This window comes from Typopeltis vanoorti, chromosome 2, assembly GCF_054136105.1.
Source record: "Typopeltis vanoorti isolate ZY-2024b chromosome 2, IOZ_Tvanoo_1.0, whole genome shotgun sequence".
NCBI classification, from domain to species: domain Eukaryota; kingdom Metazoa; phylum Arthropoda; class Arachnida; order Uropygi; family Thelyphonidae; genus Typopeltis; species Typopeltis vanoorti.
In genome coordinates, this window is record NC_143550.1 from 78,112,488 (window position 1) to 78,127,810 (window position 15,323).

The window sequence follows — 15,323 nt, forward strand, 5'->3', positions numbered from 1 at the left end:
CAAGTATGAAAAAATCTTAAACTATATGGAAAATCATCTAGAGAAATTGATTGACTACTCAACATAGTTCAAATCTTCAGTGAAGATGTTTGCATGGATTTTGGACTTGATAAATGCACAATACTGTCTATAGTTCAAAGCAGGCATAACAAAAATATAATAGGCAATGTAATGGACAGCAAAGGAATCAAGTTTGCAGATGGAAGGAAAAATTAACTTTTCCCATATACTTCATACATGGGCCATCCCTGTAATTTGATACACAGTAGGGGATAACTGACTGGACACAAATTTGGATGTGCTTGATTGTAAAAAGTGAATTAATGACGATGAAAAATTAATGAAAACTAATTATGCCTTGCACTGATGCAGTAGTGATATGAATTGATTATAACTATCTATGAAAAGTGGAGAGAGTGGACATTTACAAGTCAAGCAAAATGTGACAAAAAAGTGAGTTATGAATAATTACATCAAAGCATGCTCAGATAAGATGCTAACTGAAGCTCACAAAGAAAAGCAGAGAATGCAATAGATTCAAAAAAGCAGCATAAGGAGAAAGAAATGGCAAAAAGATCAAGGTTGGAAACAAAACATTCCATAGTCAATATAGAATATTGAAGGAGAAGTTGACAGTCACTTAATTTGACAATCACTTAAGCAGGGACAGTGGACCATCCGATTAGTTCCTGAAGCATCTTACTCATACAGGCTACAACAAACAAAGGCATGATTGGGTTGCAAAAGATGTACTCTTGAGCTTGTGTAGGAAATATGGTTTCTCAACTTGCAGTACCCTTTGGGAATAACTTTTTCATAAAGGTAAAAAAGTTATTCAAAATGCAAAGATATGGGATTTTAAAATTCAGATGAATATCTGGAACATAATATGCCAGACAACACTGTAATTGAATAAGTGCAGTTTATCGACATAGCAATACCAGTACCAGAGGATACCAGAGCATGGGGGGGGGGGGAAGCATGCAAAAATTGACTAAGAGTACAGCAATCTGCAGACTGAAATTCAACAAATTTGATACAAAAGGGCAATGACAGTTCCAAATATCATAGGAGTGCTAAAGAGCAACACCAAGAGTATTTATGAAACATTTGGAAAAGCTGAGCCTCAGAGATATAGTACCATCTCAACTTCAGAAAAACAGCATTATTAGGTACATCACATTTTATGGCAATATCCTTTGAATAAGGCCCAAATTGAACACATCTGCCAGTCAAACATGTGCTTTCTGTTATCCTTTCATTGTGAATTCTGTTAATTATATATAGAAATAACAACAATAATAATAATAGAGAAAGAGGTAATATGTTACAGTGATTCACTCATTAAATCTGCACTCGAAGAAGTTGCTATTACAAGTTTACTGGGTATGAAAATTAAGGATGTGATGTATGCAACTGAAAAACAGGAAAGAAAGGTAAAAGAGATGGTATTGTTCATAGGAACAGGTAATTTACGTAGTGCTAAATGCAATGCACAAAACATCTACAGCTTACCTGCAAACCTGTGCCTTAAAGTCAAATTTTCGCTCTGCACTTTGTAAAATGGAGCCCTGCCTTCTTTCTTGCAAACCAAGACCTCAGTTCACTCTCTCTTGCCTCTTGTAATACCCAGATTGCCAAAGATATCTCTTCTTGGATAGTGCCATAATCTTCTCCAGCCATTCCTTGATCAGCACAAATGCATCAGTAGTTTCTTCAGTCTCTTGAAAACATAACCTTTTCAACTAAAAAAATGCTACTACCCTGTCAAAATTCCAAATCTGCATGGAAATATAGTCCTTATGTGAATGGTGCATCAAAATCACTGCAATAGAGCACAAGCAGATATTTTGTCATTTTTACAGGTATTTCCATGAGTAGTTGTTCCTTGAGTAGTGACTTATAAACATCCTTTTATAGTCTAATGCAAATCCAGTGAACCTACATTCCACCTGCCTCTAATTTGCTGGAAGAGCTTTCCCAAAGAAGCAACCTTCAATGACTGAGATATTCAGTTATTCAGGAAGAATATCAATAGGTTCTTTATCTCCTAATCCCAGTCTCCACATGAAATGAATGTGCTATCAATTCTGCTGCCTGTCACACACACACACACATATATATATATATATATATATATATATATATATATATATATATATATATATATATATATATGTACTCAAAGTGCTCTGAATATATTTGAAGGTTAACTCTCACTATTATCTCCCTACTATTATTGACTAAAAGTTAGTTAGTAATAGCAAGGAGGTACAAAACAAGCACGAGTCTAGGACTTATTATTAATAGTGAAAGTAGATGTTTTCTCACTTCTTTGCAATTCTCATATGGTGCTTTATTCCTTCTACTTTGTAACTTCTGCATATTTGATGATGAAATGAGCTCTCTGAAGCAATGACTGACTGTGGTCATTCAAACAACTGCAAAAGTGGTTTTCTTATGAAAAAGAGCTCTACCACAGTTACAGTTCTGCACTTACAGTTGTCCTGATGCTAAGACAATTGTCAGAACATAGCTTGAATGGTATGAGAATGTTTACAAATGTTTATTTCTAATACAGAGTTCTGCAATTCATTTAGCCTGAAAAAAAGATAAAGGATCTTCATGCAGGCAGCTATCATCGTCTTCCAATGAAACAGGCAGGGTAATTCTTCGACATGCCAATAAGTTCAGTGTGCATTTAGCTAGATTTGTATCATTACATGTTAAATGAAAACTCAAACTCTTAAAAGTATAGTATACGACACTTATGATACAAAATAGTAAACTTAATGGAAAGGATTAAGTATCTAAATTAACATATATTTAGAATAGATGTTTAAGATTATTTTTTTACAATGTTAAATTTAAAATAAATATACCAGCTTCAGAATATTTTTGAAGAGCAAAGGATATTTTAGCAAACGACTTCTGGGCACATCTATTAAAAAAAAATAATAATAATAAATACTGATTAAAATGAAAAGTCCAATGAAACATTCTTTTATATTTCTCAAAATTCAACTTAAAAAAAAAAAGTCTTATAATATCTATGCAACTGTATAGTCAGTACCCAACTTATATAAATATTCTGAAAGGGTTATGAAAACAATTTAAGTTGTTATAAAAATTTTACTTACTGTAAGTACATCACTCACATGCAAGCCAATGGAAGTCACCTGCAAGGCAGATTAAGCTATGAGGGGTGTGTGTGTGTGTGCAGGTGCCTTCTTTACTATTTAACACAGACATGCTGGGTATTTGCATTCATATGCTTTTATAATTTTTAGTGTGCGCACTGGGGTAGAGTGCAATCATAAGTGAAAAAAGTGAACCCATGCCTAAATGCACCAAAACTGATCTAGAGATGAAAATGTAAATAATATATATATAAAAAAAATAATAATAATAATAAAAAATCTGGTGCTTATTTGATAATTATCTGTTAAAATAATTCTGTACTAGGTACATTATGTGTCCTGCCAAACATGAAGTTTTTGAAGTAGATTTTTGTGACACAGCAGGCTTTACAAATGTCTTTACCATAAGTTCCTCTTGAAATGTGAACACACACACAAATCTCTTGAATGTGACACTTCACACAATGCTTTTTTTTCATTACAATAATTTCTGAATAATGCCAGTAAGAACATTTTTTGTGTCAACATGAAGGAGAACACAGCAACTGGAGGATGAATCCTAATGCTTCATGGTCTTTAAAAGTCCAAAGAGAAATAGGTGATGCTTTTAGATGTTATTGAGAGCTTTATGAAGAGAAGAAGCCACTATTCAGTTATCTCTTGATAATTTCATACGGAAAGTTGAATGATCAAATTAAAAATTTTTGTTTTTATTTTTTCATACCATTTATTTATACTTTATTATGTTACATTGAATTAATAATTACATATGAAAATTAATTTGTGTGTGTGTGCATCCTGTAAATGCACAGAATGCACACACACAAAATATTAATGCAACATATACACATGATTAATGGGCAAGGAGGAATTAAATCCAACTCATGCAAACTTTGAAATAAATAAAGTTTACAGAACATAACTCTTATGTACATCAGAGACTGCCTACAATTTCTGGAATCTGAAGGTAAAAGAAAGCTGATAATTATTAAGCTTCTCCCCCACTCTTTTCTGCTCCCTTTTCTGATATTACAGATTACATTACAGTACAGAAATAAAGAATTTTAATGACTGTGTTTAAATACTCAAATCAAAATATCTAAAAGATTTTAGTTAAAAAGTGTTCTAAATGGCAAAGATCATGAAACAGCAGCAGTAGCTTCCAATTAGCACCTTTATTCGAACAATATTTCTTGAAATTACAAGATAACCAGAAGAAACTGAAACAACCTTCCTGCATTTTGAGGGGAGGGCAAGGTAAAGAGATGTTAAAATACTATGCTCCAAAACTTCATCAAATTCCTGATATGTACACTCGGGAGGTGTACAGGATAATTATAATAGTACTACATGAAAAAGTTACACTATTACTAACTTCTGATCAACAATTTTTCCCCAAATTAATCTATTATCTGTCAAGATTCTAATATCAGATCTTATATTTCTGTCTTTTAAGGGGCTTTTTACTGTATTAGCTCATCTACATCTTGGTCTTCATCCAGGTCTTTTCCCTCCAACCTGGCAAAGAACACTTGTTTTGCTAATCTTTCCTCTCTCCAATTCTATTTAAGTGACCATACCACTGAGATTAGCTCTACTAACACATTCCTGAATGCTAACAAAGCAAGTTTTCTATCTAAATATCTTCACTTTTTACTATGATGTTGCCACTGATTCCATCTGTTCAGTCCCCTAATCTTTTTTAGAACTCTCACATCAGAGGTCTATAGTCTTTGAACCAGTGATTTATTTATAACCCAGCTCTCAGATCCATAAGTGAAAATTGATTTGAACACCATCTTGTATATAACTAATTTAGTGTTTAAACTAATTTCTTTCAAGTTACATATAAATTTATTCAGCTGACTTCCTACCATACCAGCTTTACTAATTCTGTTGTCTATTTCCATATTTAATTTTTCATCTTCGCTAAAAATTGTGCCTATATAGCTGAAATATTTTACTTGTTCTATTTCAGCATTCAGGATACAGTTGACATTTTAAATGTTTCTGCCTATTTTCATTGTGTTTGTCTTTTTAATGCTGATTTTCATACCAAATTTATCACAACAGTTACTTAATTTGATCAGAGAACCTTGAAGACTTGTACTGGATTTATTCAGAAGCATAACATCATCTGCATAAAAGTAAAGAGCTAAGATTAACATCACCAATTTTGATATCCATTGTAATACCACTTTCCTTCATAATGTGATCCATATAGATAATGAATAACAGTGGAGATAATGTGCATCCTTGTAGCACACCTGATTTTTATTTCAAACCATCTTTGTATACCTCCTTCAAGTCAAACTGCGGACTTACAGCTTAAATAGAGACTGTGTATTGTTTGATATAATGTCTCATTTACACCACATAATTCTAGCATTCTGAATACCTTTCCTCTTGGCACCTTGTCATATGCCCTTTCCAGATCAACAAAACTTAAATACAAATCTTTGTATGTTCCCAAGATTTCCTAACTATTTGTCTTACAGTGAAAATCTGATCCTGACAACCTCTATTTGGCCTGAATTCAGCTTATTCTTCATCAAGCTTCCCTTCCACAATATTTCTTAGCCATTTCTCAAGTATACTTGCATAAATCTTACCAGGAATATTTCAGTAGGGAAATATCTCTGTATTCAGTTTTATTTCCCTTTTTATAGATAGGTATTATGAGAGCTCTGCTCCAATTATCTGGAATTCGACCCTCTAACCAGGCTTTCTGAATTATGCAAATACAGCCATGGTAAAACTGTTAAACCTTTATATTTGAGCATTTCTGGCCAAATTTCATCTACTCAAGCTGCCTTTCCACATTTCAGGTTTATGATGACTTTTTCTACTTAAAGTATGGATATGTATTCCTGACTGCATTCCTGTTGGAAGTTTTCTACCATCATACTGACACTGCTTGTTTCATTTAGCAGTCTTTCAAAGTAATTACTTCAGACATATAGAATATCTTTATCTTCAGTTTTCATGACACCATCTCTGATTCTTTTACAGTATTCTTTCCTCCATTTCTAAACTTTTCAATATCCTCTGGAATATTTTGCCACTTCCAGATATTTTCTATGTTCTTACCAAAGTCTTCCCATGACTTTTGTTTAGGTAGTTTTACATAGTGCTTTGCTTTCTTACATTTTTCTCTGTATTAGCTAAGAGCACAAGCTGACTTGCCTGTCAGGAACTTTTAATATGCTTTCTTCCACTGCCTCTAACTTTTTGAGTCCACCATGGAGTTATGAGTTTTCTATCCTTACAACCTCATCACATGCCTCTCTGGCTGAATCAATGTTTTCTTCAGGATTTGCCACTGAATCACTAAGATTTGGTTCTTGTTTTCAAACTGTTTCATTTTTTTTCTTCAGTGATGTTTGTGCATTTTTCTACAGTTCACCTCTGAAAGCTGATAAAACCTTGATTTGTTTTAACTTTTTTTATACATTATTCTTTTTAATATGACATTCAATTTTTTCCTGTTCAAAACTAAATAGTGATCACTTCCTGTTTCAAATCCTCTGTGTGCTCTTGTGTCCTGAACCAATGGAGAAAATATCATTTAGTAGTCATTTCATCTACTCCATACTCCAAAACTTTGTGTTAATTTACAATTTTTGATCCAATTCAGGTTTTATCAACAAATGCTCAAGGAATATAAAAAATAATCCATATTTAAGCTTTGCTTATTTCAAAATTGCATGAAGACATACCACACCACCTATTCACAATATTATATCTATATGGAGTAAATGGAACTGTATATAGAACAATGTTGAGCTGAATACATAATTTACAAACGGACATAGGGAAATGAAAAATGTATAAGGGTTGATGTTAAATTCTGTATACAGCAGGGTGAATATCTACACCATTACATACAAGCTATATTGACTTCAGCATTAATTAAGAATGGTAACTTTAAACCTGATATTCAAACAAGACATTAAGTTCAGCTCATTCCAATCAGATGAGAATACTTTCTGAAATAAATCTTGAAAACAAAAAGTTTAAGTCTTTACCCACTTTAAATAATTGTTAACAAATACAAGGAAAACTACAAGGAAACCAGTTGTCTTCTTAATGAATCCATGGAATATGCTATACATTTTAGCTATTAAGCACAATTTTAAATGAATAAATCTGAGAGTTTGGTCGATTAGAAACCGCATTATGAAAATTCTGAAGAAATAGCTTTAGTGACAGAATGATATTGATGATGAAGATATTAGAAAATAACTTGACATTATCAATATTTTAAAATGCGTAAGCTGAGCTAAACTAAAATGGTGTGTTAATCTAAACAGAATGGGAAATGAAAGATAAGTGCAGCAAGAGTTTGAAGCAACAAATCCAATGTGAGATGTCTGATTATCAGATTCAGCATCTCATATTAGAAAATGACAAACCTAAAAAATCACCTCTTTGATCTGCTCTAGTTCAAAATATCCTTGCAATACTCTGTTGTGCTCATCTGCAGTTTCTGTTATTCCCAAATTCTGAGTCACATTCACAAAGTTCCATGCATATATGTATAACACAATTCCATACTCTGAAAAAAATTCTCTACATGCATTCATAACTTATAAATACTGGTGAATGCTTTATGGAACCAGCTTCACCATTCCAAACATACATGAACTTGCTCTCAAACATCATAACTTCAAGTATGACTTCATAATGATGGTTTCCCTAATTTTGTTGATTATCTCACACTTAATTTTTTTAGAATCCAAACATCAAAATAGTGAAGCTAACTTCCTCTGTCGACTGTAATGTTCCATTCTACTGCCTGTCATTCTTAATTCTACTGGAAGAAATGATGAGGTACATGCTGTTAGCCATTACATAATGCAAAATAACTGTCCACATACCCACCCAAATACCAGATAATCTTTACCAGAAACTATCTCTTCTTATGCAAGTGCATCTCTCTCTCTCTCTCTCTCCTTAGTGACCCAGAACATAACTTCATCCAAGTTTTCTTTTTTGCAGAACATCATCATTCACACTCCCTCTGGTCATTCTTCGGCAAAATAATCGTGCCAAAATGTCCACAATATTTGTTCCTCCATTCCATAGTCTGATTACTGCTTCTACTCTGCCCAATTCAAGCAACTCCTATATACAGAGTGAACAAAATATCATTCTAGCTCAAATAATGATTTATTACTCATTTCACCTCAGTCCCCAATTCCCACTGACCAGTATGCCAAGGCAATCAAAGAAAAATATTTGCTATATCACAAGTGGTTTGAGACAAAAGACTCCAGCTTCCACACTTATCTAACAGCTGCAAAAAATATGCAATAAATCCAATTTCAAGTCTAATTATCTGATGTGATTTTTACAACCACTTATATGTTAATATATAACAAAAAAAAAAAAAAAGTAAGGTGATAAATGCAATTATAATAAAATTTCTTGTATACTGACAGAATTCTTTGTAACAACTTAACCTTGATAATTATTATTTTTCAGGAAATTACAACATATACTCAATATTAATTATCACCATCATCAAATTCTTGACATGTACCTTCAAAGATAGGATATTATGATAGTACTACATGAAGAACTTACATCATTACTAACTTCCTATCAACAATTTTCTTCCAAATCAACCTGTTATCTGTCAAGACTCCAACATTATCAGATCTTACATTTCTGTCTTCTAAGACATTTTTTACTGTATCAGGTTGGTATTCCTCTGGGTCTTTTTCCTGTCAACCTGACAGAGAACACTTCTTTTACTAATCTTTCTTCTCCGATTCTGTTTAAGTGACCATATCACCTGAGATTAGCTCTGCTAACACATTCCTGGATGCTAACAATGTTAATAAGTTCTTTCCTAATATCCTCGTTTTTAATTTTTATGACCCTAATCTTTCTCATGACTCTCTGTGATCTCTAGTCTTTGGTCAATTGTTTTATTTTTAACCCAGTTCTCAGATCCATAAGTTAAAATTGACTTGATACAACTAGTTTAGTGTTTTGGCTAATTTCTCTCTTATTCCATACAAATTTATTCAGTTGACTTCCTATCATATCGGCTTTGTTGATTCTGTTGTCTATTTCCATATTTAATTTACCATTTTCACTAAAAATTGTGCCTAAGTAGCTGAAATGTTTCATTTGCTCTATAGGTTCTCCATTCACAATGCATTTGATATCTTCAATGTTTCTGCCTACTTTCATTGTCTTTGTCTTTCTGTTGCTGATTTTCATACCAAATTTATTACAACAATTATTCAATTAAGTCAGGGAATCTTGTAAACTTGTAGCAGATTTATTCAAAAGTATAACATCATTTGCATAAAGTAAAGAGCTGAGATTAACATCTCCAATTTTGATATCAGGTTTAATACCACTTTCCTTCATAATGTGATCCATATAGATAATGAATAACAGAGGGGATAATTACATCCTTGTCTGACACCAGATTTAATATCAAACCATCTTTCTGTACTTCCTTCAATTATTATAACTGCTGACTTACAACTCAAATAAAGACTAAGTATTGCTTGATATAATGCCCCAGTGACACCACATAATTAACATTTTGAATAGCTTTTCTCTTGGAACTTTGCCATATGCCTTTTGCAGGTCTACAAAACTTAAATACAGATCTTTGTTATATTCCAGCGATTTCTTAACTATTTGTCTTAAAGTGAAAATCCTGGCAGCCTATATGTGGCCTGAATCCAGCTTATTTTCTGCAAACCTTCACAACTGTTTCTCAAGTATATTTGCATTAATCTTACCAGGAACACTCAATAGGGAAATACCTCTGTAATTTTCACATTCAGTTTTCTCTTTTTATATATGGGTACTACGAGAGCTGTACTCCAATCATTTGGAATTCATCCCTCTGTCCAGGCTGTCTGAACTATGCAGTGCAGCCACTGCAAGACTTTTACACTTCCATACTTGAGCATTTCTGGTTGATTATCATCTACTCCTGCTGCCTTTCCACATTTCAGGCTTTTGATGACTTTTTTCCCCTACCTCAAGTTGGATATGCATTCCTGATTGCTGGCTTGTTTTATTTGGCAATTTTTCAAAGTAATTACTCCATACATCAAGGATATCTTTTTGTCCAGTTTTAATGCCACCTTTATCATCTCTAATTCCTTTTACCGCAATCTTTCCTCCATTTCCGAGCTTTTTTTTCAACAGCCACCAGAATATTTTGCTACCTTTCTGATATTTATTTTCTATGTTTTTGCCAAAGCCTTTCCATGACTTTTGTTTAGCTAGTTTTACACAGCATTTAGCTTTCTTACGTTTGTCTCTGTAGGGCCTCTGTAGCTCAGTTAATATAAATGAAGCTCTTTGGTTGGAAAGACCTGGGTTTGATTCCTGTTCATGATGTGAGGAACCTTTATCTGGTCTTTTTCGATGAAAGATGAGTTAGCCGATCTCATATGGAGGTAGGGGTTTTTTCCCCACCCGGAAACTTGGGTTTTTCGTCCCCCAGAACAGGCATACCAGCCCCGTGAACATAGACAATTACAGACATAGGACACACCAGGAGGCACAGGGCTAACTACCTTATCCTCGAATTACAACTGCAAAGTCCAAGAATACTTGGAAAGGTTGTGAGCATTTAAGTGCCTGTTGGACCACTAATAGGAATAGGAACATTAATTTCTGTATTCTCTAAGAGCTGACTTATTTGCCAGGAATTTTCGATATGCTTTCTTCTTTTCCTTCAATTCCTCTAACTTCTTGTGTCCACCATGGAATTCTGATTTTTCTATCCTTGCAGATAACCTCACCACAAGCCTCTCTGGCTGAATCAATCAATGTTTTCTTCAGGGCTTGCCAATGAATCTCCAAGGTTTGGTTCCTGTTCTCAAATTCTTTCATTTTTTCTTGAATAATGTTTGTGTATTTTAGTCTACAGTTCACATCTGAGAGCTGCTCAACTTTTATTCGCTTTAAAACTTTCTTACATGTTCTTTCTTACATAATATTAATTATAACTTAAATTAATATTTCCGGTATTTTGGCAACATTATATTGTCAACTTCAGGGATCACAAATAATGATGTACACACACACACACACACATGCACACAGACATTAACCAAGTGTTTAATTACACACACACATTTACAATGTGTGTGTGTAAATAAAGTTGAAGAAAAAGAACAAGAATTGAGCTTAGAGTCCTAAATGGCATCCCTTAGTTGGCTAAATTTGCTGGCCTTGGCTGTTCGGCTGAGGATGAGTGTTTCCCAAATTTGTTGAAGTTTGAAAAGTTTCTCAGGGCTGAGCCAGATGCCAGGTATCATCATGATCACTATCCATGGGTTCAATGCCAGTTGGTGTCTTTCACCATCTTTTGCCACTTCTGTCTACTGCCAGATGACTTAAATACTGTAAGCTCTTTCCACCCTACACTTTCAACATCTATCCACTCTCACCTTGTCCGTCCATTGTACCAATCAACAAGGTTTTGATCTTTCTACTGTTATCCATTATGCAAAAGACAGTAAAACCCTTTCTTTACACTTTCCAGGAGACTGATGGAAAACAGTGTAAATAGCAGGTATTGCAAAAAACATTAAAAAAGGCTAAAAGATGACTTACTGCTAGTATGTGAGTCTACATACTAGATTACAAAATTTAATAACTGAAAATAAATGAATTTACAATTACTTACATTTATCTATTTAAAAAATCTTTAATTGTTGATTGTTTATGCTTTTTCTGTACTCTTATAAGTTCCACCTGACACTCTACAGTGTATAAGGCATTAAATGCCCCATCGTCTCCTGATACACTTGCAATATACGGCCTCAAAACAGAGATAGCTTCCATTGCTTCTTTACTAGTAGGGATGGTAGGTTCTTGATCACATTCTTCTTCAACCAATTCTTCCTCTTCTTCACCAAGGTGGTTGCAAAGGATGTCTTCTACACTTGGTACTATTGATGAGATCACACCAGCATCAACATAGTCTTGAAATGAGGAAGACTCATCCATCACAAACCAGTTGCTGGGCTCTGACATATCTTCTACTTCTTCCTCCTGTAGTTGTTCCTCCTCTTCCACAAACGTAACTCCTGCCTTCCGGACACAGTTGGATATGGTTTCAGGAGTGATATGCAACCATACTTTGGCCACATAATGCATGGTATCAAGGATTGATACGATCATTTGTTTTGGGTCCATACCATTATCATGCATAAACACAGCTTTTTCAACAAGCATTTTTCTATATTCCATTTAAATGCATGGATGATGTCCAGATCTAATGGCTGAAGCTCACTTGTACAATTAGGGGGAAAAGAACACTAATCTAATGTTTCTGAGCTACAGATCTTTAGGGTGTACAGGACATTTGTCTAGCAGCAGTAGTATTTTGCGGTGATTTACCCCCATTTTAACATCCAGAGCATGCATGGTGGATGTGAAGATGCTGCTGGTCATCCATGATGTGCTGGCATCATACTTAGTAGGCAGATTTTTCACGTTCTTAAAACACCTTGGATTTTTAAATTTACCAATTACCGGTGGAGGGAATTTTTCTGATCCATCAGCATTGACCATGAGCAAAACAGTTACCCTCTGCTTGCTAAGTTTTCCATCGTGACACTTCTCTCCTTTAAAACACAACATTTTACTTGGTAGAATGTTATAAAAAGAGCCCAGTTTCATCAACATTGAAAATATTTTTTGGTTCGTAATCCTGAATAATAGTTTTTAGTTCATGTTTCCACTGGTTAACAGTTTTCCCTACAACACTATTACTTTCTCCACACACTTAATTATACACAATATCGTGACGAGTCTTGAAACGATCAATCCATCCATTTGATGCAGTAAAACCATTAATCCCCAACCTCGCAGCAAATTCGAGGGAAAAACCACAAGTTTATCCAATTCATCGTATGTCGATGTCCGGATATATTTTCGTTTTTTTTAACATAGCGCCAGATTGCTTTGCATTTGACCTGTTTTTTACTATCGTGTTCAAAGTGGACACGGAGAGTCCAAGATCTTTTGCTAAATGCACACGTGTTCCGGCATGCAAATCTACACATTGTAGAATTGCCATCTTTTCTTGTACTGAAATACATTTTCTGTCTTTTTTCTCCATGTTACTAACATGGATCATCCACCACCGCAACTATCACACGCTAAATTACGTAGCAGAAATTCTGCAATATCAATTCGTACTGTGATTAAAAAATCATGGTATCGCTCATCACTACTGCAAGCGTGCAAGTCACCATGATGATGGCTGAAACGAAACTACAGCCGAAAGTAACGCTATCTGGGACCAGAAATGTGCAGATTTCCGCAGAAATCGATTTAAATGAGAGGAAATCGATTTGAAAATCAGTATTGATACCCGGGGAAAAAAATGCAAATCACGGGAAATGATGTCCACCTCAAGTTGTTAATGGTCGGAAAACAATATATTGTAAGAATAGGCCTTAAGATGGGACCAACGGAAAATGACGTAAATGGCAGGAAAGAGTAAATTGCGGGAACGTAAAAATGGGGTTTTACTGTATGTCCAAAAAGTTTCCTTTGAACTATTTTATACATTAAATTTTCTTTGCAATGCAGTTCTTCGTTTGTTACCTTTTGTACCCATCCAATTTAAAGAACCATTCTATTACATGTTCTTTCAAAAGCCAATATTCGTTTCACATAGTCTTTGACTATTACTCATGACTCACAATCATAGAGAGCACTTGTGGGTATGCATGTTTCCATCAGTCTCAGCTTTATGGGAAGACTGACTGATTTACTTTTTCATATCTTGTCCACTGCCTATATAGGTTTACTTTTGCTTTTGTTATCTGGGATCTTATTTCTTTCTTACAATAAAAATCATGCATCATGTTGTTCCCTAGGTATGTGAAGTTTCTAATCTCTTCCCACTGACCTTTGTTTTTTTTATTCTCTTTTCTCTGAATATCATTATTTTTATCAGCATTCATTATTACCCTATATCTCTTTCATTCTTCACTTAACTTCAGCACTGTTCTTTCTAGTTCCTTTTCATCTTCAATAATGACTATGTCATCTGCAAATTGCAAGTTGTTTATCTTAGTACCTTGAATTGACATTCCCCTAACATTATCTTTTATGACATCCATTGCTCTTTTCTAAAAGCAGGATAAAGATGATTGGGGATATTGGGTCTCCTTATCTCATGCCCCTTCTTGTCCAGAACCATCTTTTTATTTCTTCACAGGTTCTCATAACGGCTTCTGCATCGTCGTTGATGTTCTGCAAGAGACACATTCTTGTCTACTCATGAGATTCAAGTATACTCCATGCTATACTGTCAAATGGTTTCTGAAAGTCAATAAAGCAAGTATAAACATTTTTATTTTTATGCAGAGCTTTCTCCACAATGAATCTTAACATTAGTGCATCCTTTCCTTTAGTGTTACAAGATGATCAGAATTCATTTCAGTAAAATTATGGAGTCAACCATGTTAGAAATAATTACTTTAATTTCCAGATGTTTCGACCTTCATATTAAGGTTATCATCTGGAGTACACACACACACACACACACACACACACACACACACACACACACACACACACACACACACACACACACACACACAAAGACAAGCTATATTATATTTCAAACAGTATGCCATAGTAACAATGATGAGATCAACTGTTATTCTACTGGCCTGACCCCTGTTGAAAAAAAAATACATCAAATCTATATTCTATTTATAACATCATTAGAGAACAAATTCATATAGTTTTAATACAGCAAAAGTGGTGGCCTAATCCATAATTTAACATGAGTGTTGTCACATTAGAATTAAGATCCTAGTTTATTTACAGTCCCAATTATAATTAACTCTTAGACCAAAAGGTTATGTAGGTAGAATATGTACCATCCATATTCTTGGGATTTTTAGACCACCATTATTGTTAAGATTAGGGTGACTGATAAGAATTACACAAGGCTCCCACTGATGAAACCTAAATAAAGGTTGAAACCGGTCTAGGTAGTGGCCCTTCCTTTAATGCATAGCATCATACATCTCTGCAAGGGGATGTGCTTTGCATTAGGGGAAATATTTAGGGAAAGTGGTCAGAGCTTACTCCCCTTTACCACGAGTCGCCTCAGACCTGAACATAGTTCAGGAGCAAACTTGACCTGTCTGTTTGCTTACTTGG

At 34.3% G+C, this 15,323-nt stretch overlaps 1 protein-coding gene across 2 annotated transcripts in view; it reads right to left on the bottom strand.

Moving 5' to 3' along the window:
* Positions 1 to 15,323, bottom strand: part of LOC150109200 (rho guanine nucleotide exchange factor 3-like) — a 235,143-nt gene that overhangs the window by 63,264 nt on the left and 156,556 nt on the right. For both annotated transcript variants that reach the window (XM_090406217.1, XM_090406208.1), the window contains one exon: positions 2,883 to 2,941. In XM_090406217.1, coding sequence (XP_090262343.1) covers positions 2,883 to 2,941 — 59 coding nt within the window. The remainder of the gene's footprint in view (positions 1 to 2,882; positions 2,942 to 15,323) is intronic.